Here is a 10226-nt window from a genome sequence, read left to right on the forward strand (position 1 = left end):
AGAGAGAGAGAGAGAGAGAGATCCACACCACACAGGCTTAAACCTAGTGCAGTGCTCGCTACTTCAGGAATATGGAGAACCCCCCAAAGGTGCATACTAAAAATAGAGTCTGGGCCAGGGATTTAGCTCAGTGGTTCCGCTGCCTGCTTCACAACTGTAAGGACCTGAGTTTGATCCCTGGTACCCACCCCACAAAAAAGTCTGCAAGAACATCAAGACCCACAGGGAGCTGTATGACTGTCCACTGCCACCCCAGCTCAGTTTACGCCTGCGCACAAAACCATGGCTGACTCCTATGCCTGCCCTTCACTTTGGCTTACGGTCAGCAGTTTTGGGGAGAGGACTGCAAAGGATGGGAAAGCCATTTACTTTAAAAGTCATCAGTACTCACGGTCACTCTGCAATACCCGGAAAATCTTCCAAATGGTTTTTAAAAGACAGAAATGGTCATTTTGCTAAACCAATGATCAGAGTTGCTGTTTAAAATATGCAGGTTATTGAAGACATTAAAGCAGAGCATGCCAGAGACCCCGCAGGACTCTGGGAGCCGTCCCCGAGGCAGACGCCTCAGAGGAGCAAGCAGAGTCCCTGGCTGGGGCTCGTCCTGTGTAGAACTCGGCATCACTTCCTCTTCTGAGCCTCAGTTCCTGCACGAGTTCCTCCCAGTTCCTCAGGTCCTCTCTCCCCGCGGTGTCCTCATAGCACGGGCCTCTGCGGTTCAGAGGTAAGAGGTTCCCAAGCTTTGCTCTTGCCCGCTTCTCTACACTGCAAAAGAAAAACACGAGCAGACCCACAGTTCCACTGCGCTGTAGCCATGGGTCTGATGGAAATCTTCCCAGAGACCTTTCCGGTATTTCCAAAATGTTGTGGCATAAAAAAGCAAAAAACACTGCAGCCAGGTGTAATGTGGGAAAATGAACTCAGTGACATTGGATATCTCTTGATAGTTTGGAATTTTCACGAAAAACTTAATCATCTTAATAAATAAATACCTCAGCATTTGGATAAAAGACTTTCGAGGGATGCTGACAGCCTGTGGTGATCTAGACCTGATGCTCAGAATTTGCAATCTTTGTTTTGCTTTTTTTTTTTTTTTTTTTTTTTTTTTGGACAGGGTCTCACTTTGTAGTGCAGGCTGGCCTTGGACTCACTGTGTAGCCCAGGCTGGCCTTGAACTGTTGGCACCTGAGGCGATCCTCCTGACTCAGCCTCCTGAGTGCTAGAATGCTGGAATTACAGGCATGCACCACCACAGCTAGAATTCACTATCTTAAATTAAGCTTTCTACCTTTTCTCCATCTACCTGTGTGGCCTCAGACAAAATATTATTCTTCCAGTCTTAATCTGAATGTCTTGTGTGAAGTAGACATAGCCCTCAAGAACGTCAGGAACAAATGTATATGTCATTTCTGATGCTTGCTAGTTTTATGCCAAGTCTCAGAGGAGTATCTGCATGTCATCATCATGTGGAGAATTTCTCAAACACTGTGGAAACATTTGCTAGTTTCTGGTAAATATGCTGGAAATATTGCCTTACAGTGCCCTCCATTTTTCCATCCTTGCACTGAAAGTTTCATTATTCAACATTGCCTGATGCCCACAGGCCATCTCGCATTTTTTCTAAACATCATTAAAGCTTGGAAGATGGAAGTGGTGCCGGCTATTTCAAAATTATTTTTCCATCACTAACAGAGACATCTCAAGCGAGTCTGTTTTGCATGTCAAAGTAGGTTCGGGTCGTCAATGAGCCTGCCGCTCCCATACAGGCAGGAATCACTCACCATAGTGCTGTGCTCTCGTTGTTACGGATGGGCCGGAGAAGGCTTGTGTGGCTCCAGTTCCACGTTAGGCCACTTGCGTACACAAATGCTCTTTGGCTTCACATCTCTGTAAAACCTGCCATGGACTCCCTCCTTTATACATGCACATGTGTGCCGGGGGAATCAAATATTTAGCTCCGTGGGACTAAAGACAAGATACGTGTTTCATTTCTGTGCTGTTTCTCCCACCCTCCCTTATTCCTTCCCTTGTTACCTCTTCCCTTGCTGCTTTTATTTCCATGACTACAGTTTCTAGCACTTCAAACTATAGATTCAGTGGTAAGAAACCAAACTGTCATCTGCAATGATGTCGCGTAATAGGACAATGTCACTTAGCAGATACTTAGGAGGAAATACTACCCATCCGATGACACAGAAGTCAGTAGAATGAGTCACCAAAATGTAACGCAATAAAAAATAACCTGTCACTGCACTACATTACTTGACATTTAGCTTAGCAGTACCAATATATTCCACAAATGGAATTTTCCATGTGTCAAAAAAAAAGGCAGTAGTAAACACAGGAAAATCTGTCCCATATATTTATGAAATAAATATTGTTCTCTTGGTTTTCAACTTGGTTTTCAATTACTTGAAAGTAATTGTTCTCTTATGTAGTTCATCGTCCAATAGGTAGCGGAACCCTGCTACACGGAAACGGGCAAGACAATGGAAACAAAGCAGCCAGCTCTGACTTCACTCTGTCCAAATTGAGGTGTGCACACCGTTCAGCATGCTCACGCCTGTGCTGGGTGTGTGGATGAGAGTCGCATCTCTGGCAGGGACGGTTTCTTCGCCTTGCGAAGGGGCTGTTACCTGTTCAGACCCTGCGGACTGCAGGTAACTGCCTTTCTTCGCTGAGTTCCAGGGAACCTTCTCGGGGAGGGTTTGCACACTAGCAATAACGCGGGCCCGGCGCAGAGGCCCCTTTCTCCAAATGAGAAGAAACAGCAGGGTAGGGAAGACATCCCATGGGAGCTTGTGATGGCTGTAGCGGGTGCTGAGCTGCTGGAAGAAGACAGCCCTTCCCTGTCTACGGTGACAACGCTCTTCTCACCGGCCTCACAGTTTTATATTTACAGTTTCTCCCAATTTTGAAAATTATCTTTTGGGGACTTACCTCTCCTGTAACCCAGTGCTTTTTTGTTTGTTTGCTTTCCATCTATAATTGACATTTTCTCTAAACAAAGGCTAAATCATGAGGAAGTGGAAACTACCAGTCCCCTTGTATAGGAAAATAACTTTAATCAGTTGCAAAAGATATGCAAAGAAAGCAAAATGCTGTGGGTTTTTTTTTTTTTTTTGAAACATGCTATTTTTCAACATTCTGCCCAGTGCTTAGAGTAGCTGCTTGTCATGGCATGAAGAGGTATTTGTATTATGGCCCTCATGCCATTTTCTTTGAGAACAACAATGTCTAGGGCCCAGCCAGAGGGTGCAGGAGGGTTACAGGTGTGCAGTGCGGCCTGGGCTTTTTCCAGCAGGAGCAGGTGAAGGTTCCAACAAGTGTGTTCCGGGCCACTCACCTAAAAGCCCGACCAGCCACCCCTCATCAGCCTATTTCCTGTCCACTTTTCTGCCTCCTGCTAAAATCTCTGATCCATTTCTGGTCAGGCTGCTGAAACTCTCATTTCCACAAGTGTTTTCCAGTCATCACATGGGCACAACCAGTGACCCCGAAGCTGCTCGTCTCTGTACTTTTGTCCCCAGTGAGCTCTAAATTTCCACGAATTAAATTGCAATACTTATGTGTCTACGCACACACATGTGACTTTATTTGTATTTGTAGGGGGGGAAGTTTTCAAGAAAAGGAACCAAAACAGGAGATTTTTTCTTTTTTTTTTTTTTGTATTTGCACAGACCATTTTAGGATTTTCAGTCTCAACGAAACACTATTAAAACAAAGAATCTAGTAAAATATTTGTGCATGTACTGCTAAATAATTCTAGCAATTTTATTAAGCAATACCTTTATTATTTTTTTTGAATATTCTTAACAGACTGGAACAAAACATTTTTTATTCAAAACAAAATATGCATACTGTACGCATGTCGCAGGGTTAAGCTTGATGCAGAGGATAAAGGTCTGTCTGAAGAGAAACAAATGCCCAGGGGAATCTCATAGCGATAGTTAGTAACTAAATTTTGTTCACTAAGAGGACCTTCTCTATGGATTTCCTCTGTCTCCCAGCCACACAGCTGACTTCTCTGAAGTGCACTTCCCAGGGTAGATAGAGAACAGGAAGGAATGGAAAATGTTTTTTTTTTTTTTAATTATTTGTTTTGTTTGTTTGTTTTTTAAAAACAGCCCTTGTTAACTCTTCCTTCCACTGATTCTACTGTAAACTCATAAAAGCCTTTTTGCAGAAAGCAAATCCATATACACTCAGCAGGTGAAATGTTCCCACAAAGAAAAAAATACAAACAGAGCGATCAGACTTCTCCTTTCTTCCACTCCCTAAAGCATTAAAGTTTTTCGCACGGGGATAAAAATGGCTGCTCTATTTTTTGTTGTTGTTGTTTACAAAAAGAAGTTTTTCCTCTGTGATGATGCAGAATTGCATACAGTTTAGACCTGGCATAATTTAAAACCCTGTGTTGGGGAAATACTGGGATAAAACTGTATCTATCCTTCATACTGCAGATGTTTGAGCAGTTCTAGAATCTTCCACTGCGACACAGGAGCCACAGAAGTCTGTATTTGTGGCCCCAGTCTGTGTTCCCATGGCAATGGCCACAATGTGCTCGTAGGTGACCAGAGCTGAGCTCACAGTGGGCAGAGCCTCCCCTACATTTTGGGGGCCACTTGCCTGTCCCCCTTGCAGGCTGGAGCTGCTCCTGTCTACCCGGCCAGCAGGAAAGGATGGGGCCACGTGCGAATGAGACCAGAGCAACTCAGTGTGAGACAGCTTTTGAAAAAATGTCCCTTCTTCCCCTGTTTTCAACAAAAACGCACAAGTGGCCTGGTTCCAAGGTCGTGGGGCGTCCTGCCTGCTCAGCTGCAAGGCGCCCGCCAGCCCTGCTGTGCTCTGTGCGGGTCTCGTGCACACCCGCCACCGTGGCTACACAGACACAAGCAAGCGGGTGTGTGTGTCGGGGCGAGAGGGGGCCCAAAGGATGGCCAGGGAGGGTGTGGGGTCTAGGGAGAGACTGAGGGAAGTTTTTATTTGTATTTTTTGCTGTTTTCTTTTTTTTTCTTTTTTTCTTTTTTATTCTTTTTTTGTTGTTGTTTTTTGCTATACCACGAGGTCATAGCAGTCATTCCTCTAATGGAAACTGACAGGACGTAAAGACAGAACTATCTGATGAACACACGATGACTAGAGAGAGCGAAACAGACACTGCGAAGACTTGGACTAGCTCTGAGAAACCATCCCCCAAATAAATCCTGTGTTAATTAACAGGTGCAGAAAAATAAAAGGAAACAAACGAAGAAACTCAGACTGGAACGAAAGCAAAGAAAACTTCCAAACATTAAAACACAGTGTATAAAATGGTGTGAGAAATCGAAAGTCCCTTGGCAGCTTTTCAGTCAACAGAAAGCTGTGGGGTGTGTGTCCTTGTTTGGAATCAGGCCCATCTTCTTGAAGTTTTACCCTAAAGACCTTGCGAGAAGTAACTGGAGGGTAAAAGCACCCAGTTTCTGCTCCTGGGGACAGTGGCTGCTTCTCTCGGGTGGGCCAGGGCTGGCTGCTGCTCGGCTCACTCTTCGTTGGCGGCTTTGTCCTCCAGCGTGGCGATGCCACCCAGGCCCAGGCAGTCAGTGCTCTGCGTAGCCGAGGCCGTGAGCACTGTGTGCAGCAGAATCAGTACAAGGACACACAGCTTGAGCCTCCCGCCGCACAGTCTCGTGGCGGAGGACACTGTGAGCGACGTCCTGTGGCAGCTGTCCCTTCTCTCTACTGTCCCTCCCGGCGGGTGGGCGGACTGCCCCTCTCTCCTGACATCACAGCATTCTGGTTCGTCATTGGTTAGGAAGGTTTCATAGAGACCTGCAGAGGAGGAACAGAGGGCTCAGAGGAGCAAGGCAGGGCAGGGGAGCACAGGAGAGCCAAGCTTTAAATCAACATCCTTACCCCCTAAGTCATAACAATTAAATCGGATGGCAGGGACAAGCAAGGCAATACATTCTGGACAAATGGTCGACCATGGTCTCAAGCCAGCAGGGCTGTGTCCTTGGATGTGTTCCTGTAGCTTCCTGCCAGCTGCACCATAAATGGTCTGAGTGGCTGTGTACACAGAGTGAAAGGTTTCATTGGGTCAAAAGCAGAGCTCGTGGTTCTGAGCCAAGGTGGAGATCAAAAATATTCACCCTCCTTTTTCTTTAACAAGAGTGTGATGGATTAATGCAATGCATAAATGGATACTAACTAGCAATTCTAAGTGAAACAACCAAGCAATCACCATGCCATAACTAGAGGGTCCAGGTGGCCTAACCACTTCATCTTTTCTGGAACCCGGTCTTGGATAGAGGACCTTTCTTTTTATTTTGTAAGGATTTGTCCTGTTCTTCCATTTGTGGTGCTACAAATGACCGATCTGGAATCTTTATTAACTTCTGTCTAGAATGTTGCAGGAGGGATCTTTCTGCTCATGGTTTCTCTGTCCATCTTGCCCTCAAATCTGCTTTTTGGAAGTCATCTTTCTCTCATTTAGTCTCTTGTTCTTGTGCTCTTTTCCTCCTAACTACATCTCTTTCCTCCCTCCTTTTCTCCTTCTTTCTTTGACAATGCACACTGCCCCATTTTAAAATTGATGAGTGCGTATTTTGCAAAGTGGCAAAAAGCATAAAACAGTTTCTTATCTCTACTCTTCCCAGTCTTGGGCCTTGCTGTATTGCTTATCACACTTTGACATAACTGTGTGAGCCATTTGTGTCTTATTTTTCTCCTTTTGTTGAAATATTTTGTCACGAGTGCTAAAATGAACTTTCTCCACAAATTCCATCATTTTAGTCTCAGGCTTGAGAAACAAAAATTACGATGGGTGTAAACAGTGAGATTTTTCTAGCAGACAGAAACAACCTGAAATATAAGGCTTCTGCTAATTTCCCCCTGCACCCGGAACTGGGGGACGAACTCAGGTCCTTGCACTTGCGAGGCAGGTGCCAAAGAACTACTGAGCTAAATCGCTGGCCCAAGCTACTGCTAATAATAGTTATCAATGGCATTTCATTGCCTCCACTCATGTCTTAAAAGATAAAGACCTCTGCTCTCCATAGACTCTGCTCAATAGCCCAGCTCTTCCCAGAGTGCCCAAGTGCATCTCGCAGTCCAGGATGCTTCTATGACCTCCCATCTCCATCCTCAGCACCTGCCTACAGCTGGTTTCTCCTCCACTGCATCTCAGATGAGCCTTCCCAGGCAAAGCCTACTCTCCAGGCTGCGAGCACGATTTGCCTGACTATTCAATACAACAAGTGCTGCTTTCTTTTAAACACAAATTTCATGTCAATTTCCTTACTTGTCCTTCACAGTAAAAACATGAGCTATGCATTTTCAGATTTCCTTTCCAGTGTGTGGCAAGATGCCTGGACAAATGTAACAAGCACTGACTCCAGGAGTTAACTAGGCCATCTACTTATTTAATACAAAAGAAACTTTTCAGTGATACACTCTTCAGTCTTCTGTTACTTTTAAAGAAATGACCAAGATATCCTTATAATGATGCTTACAATATTCATTTCTTCTTAGGCATTCAAAGGTAAACTTCACCTTCGCCTAGGAAGAATATGGAAAAAAAAAACTGGATTAATGAGTCCTGCAGCACCAACATTTCTATCGCATGATATTTTCTTTTTGTCTTTAAGATACCTTCCTAGCAGGCTAACCATTTACTGAAATTTATGTTTCCCAATGCTATATTTGACCGTGCAACGCATTTACACTGAGATTATAAAAACAGGAATCTGGAGGTCACTTTAGATCACCGTTTCACATTGCTGACCGACAGGATACCTCAGACAACGGCGGAGTGAACCGCTCTTCCGGAGTTGTTCTGAAGACAGCTAGCTAGTTTGCAGGCACTTCAGAAAGAAGAAGGGGGTTAATGCCACCCAACAAATGAAACTTTTTTTAGATTGGCGCAGTTGATATTCTGTTTTTCATTTTTCCTTCTCTGTTCTTTTAACATTTTTTTATTCAGCATTTTACATGCACATATACTAAATATATTATACTAAAACCATAAAGAATAAAAGAAAAAAATAATAAAGAATAGAAAGATAAAGAATAAAAGTTTCTTTACCTCCCCCATTTCAAGTGCTTTCTTTGGGAAGACTATTGTTTATTCCCTTTCACCCCCAATTCTGAAAGCAGCGAGTTTTATATGTTTGCCTACATTCTTTTGCTCTAAGCATCATCTGTAGACCTCCCACTAGGCAAGGTGGAGAGAAAGCACTATTCTCCCTCCTCTAGCCAATATTCTTCTGTCCCACGCCCTCCGGAAGAGGAAGCTCAGGGTTCTGGGCTCCCCGCATCAGGAGGGCAGACACGAGGCTCTTAGTCCCCAGGTTTCCACTCCTATCTGTGTACTTACGAGTTATACCCAAGTGTGCAGGCCGCTGTGGGCTCCAAAGTGCACTACCTGTTCACCCTGCCAGGGCAGTCAGTGCCTGTGGGACCCTGGCCTGCCCATCCCCAGGGCTGCTTTGTGTGTGCAGCATGGGTGTCCCTGGGGAACCATTCAGCATCTTCCTCAGGGGGCTTTTAATTTTAAAATTAAATTTATTTTTAAAGCAAACGTAAAATTTAAAAAAATGCATGCATTTGGGATTCCAAGTGAGATTTCAATGCATGTACACACAGTATCATATTAAAACCTGCTTAACTATCTCTGACTGCAAACATTTATCATTTCGCTGTGGCAAAACCATTCAGAATCTTTGAATGTCCAGTGCGTTGTTGGTATTTTCAGATTCCATTTATGAGTGTGATTGTGTGGTAATTGTCCTTCTGTACTTGGCTTATTTCACTAAACGTAATCACCTCCACTTTCATCCATATCATTTTTCATTCCTCTCTTTGGGGCTGAGTAATATTCCACCATTCTATGAACTGTGTTTTCTTTATCCCTCCTTTAGTGCACGCAGGTTGGTTCCATTTCCCAGCTGCTGTGAATGGTTCCACAAGGACCACAGGAGTTCGACTACCTATTCCACACACCTCCAGGAGTGGAACTCCTGGGTCATATGATATTTCTGCTTTTGATTGTTTCTTCATGATGTGCTAATCTATATTCCTCCAACAGGGTACAAAGGTACAGAGGTAGCTGCTCTGCTTGTTGTTGCACACACTGGTGTCTTCACGACAGTAGCCATCCAACCAGACAGAGCTGGACATCACACAGTGGCTTTGAGTGTGTTTCATTGTTAACCGATCTTGCATGTTCGTTAGCCTGTGTTTGCAGTACACGATGATTACGCTTATTGTGGGGTTTGTACACATACACCCTGCATCTTCATTCTTTCTTGTCTCCTTCTCTTCCCTGTGCCCTCCAACTCTTCATCCCCTTCCCACTCCAAACAGCACATTTTTAAAGTCTCAGTTCTAATTGTGTCCTATCTCCTAGGCTTTTACGGCATGTGTGAATGTGTCCCATCTTACACTTCAATGGGATCTAGAGACAAAGGGCGAAGGCAACTTTGGGTGTTCGGAGGCTGAAGTCACCCCAGTATGAAAATGGGGTGATTTGCTCATTTCTAAAGTAGATTTTAGTGCCACCATGTAAATCCTAAATGAGTCTTCTAGAAAGTTATTGTGGAAATTAATGTTAATTTATATTAACTGATATTAATTATTAATTGATGCTAATTATTCATTGGCATTAATTTTTATTTTATATTTGCAATAGTGATTTCACATGAATATAATTGAGGACTTATTTAAAAACATCTTGCCAAAGTTTGAAAACAAGCGATACCAATATTCAAATTGTGTTCATTTTCCCACCCAAAGTTAAAAAATAATGAAGCAACCTATGGGAAATTTGCTGACTTTGGAAGATTGTTTTACAAATAGGTAAAACTGTAAAATTGGAGTTCTATGTAATAAAGAAAAAATCTCCTATTGTTGTGAACATCTGCCCCAAGAAGTAGACTTTTAGGTATTTACACGTTTATAATTTTTGTCTATCTTTTTAGCAGAGGGCAAATTTTAGTAATAAAGTTCAGCATCTGAGGTTTGGTGGTTGTTTAAGGGAGTCGGAGCCAATGTACCAAGTGGATAAGAATGGGCAGCACTTGTGTGACCACAGATAACCAGTGTTCACAGAATTGTTGCTTTTCTCTTCCTTGGCATTGTTACGAGAAAACCTTCCTCTTCTACTTTATGCTTGCATTCTGAGTTCCTAGCGGAATATTTGTCTACAAAAAAAAAAAAAAAAAAAAAAAAAAAAAAAAATTTCCTAA

The 10226-nt window shown here is 43.5% G+C and overlaps 1 protein-coding gene across 1 annotated transcript in view; it reads right to left on the bottom strand.

Annotated features, from left to right (window-relative positions):
• Window positions 1-3570: 3570 nt before the first annotated feature.
• The window catches only part of Fam155a (family with sequence similarity 155 member A), a 551950-nt gene continuing 545294 nt past the window's right edge, over window positions 3571-10226 (bottom strand). The window contains exon 4 of the mRNA XM_010604651.3: window positions 3571-5811. Within this exon, the coding sequence (XP_010602953.1) occupies window positions 5522-5811 (290 nt within the window). The 3' untranslated portion in view covers window positions 3571-5521. The remainder of the gene's footprint in view (window positions 5812-10226) is intronic.

The sequence above is a fragment of the Fukomys damarensis genome, unplaced genomic scaffold (genome assembly GCF_012274545.1).
Source record: "Fukomys damarensis isolate Sample0158 unplaced genomic scaffold, DMR_v1.0_HiC HiC_scaffold_6, whole genome shotgun sequence".
NCBI lineage: Eukaryota > Metazoa > Chordata > Mammalia > Rodentia > Bathyergidae > Fukomys > Fukomys damarensis.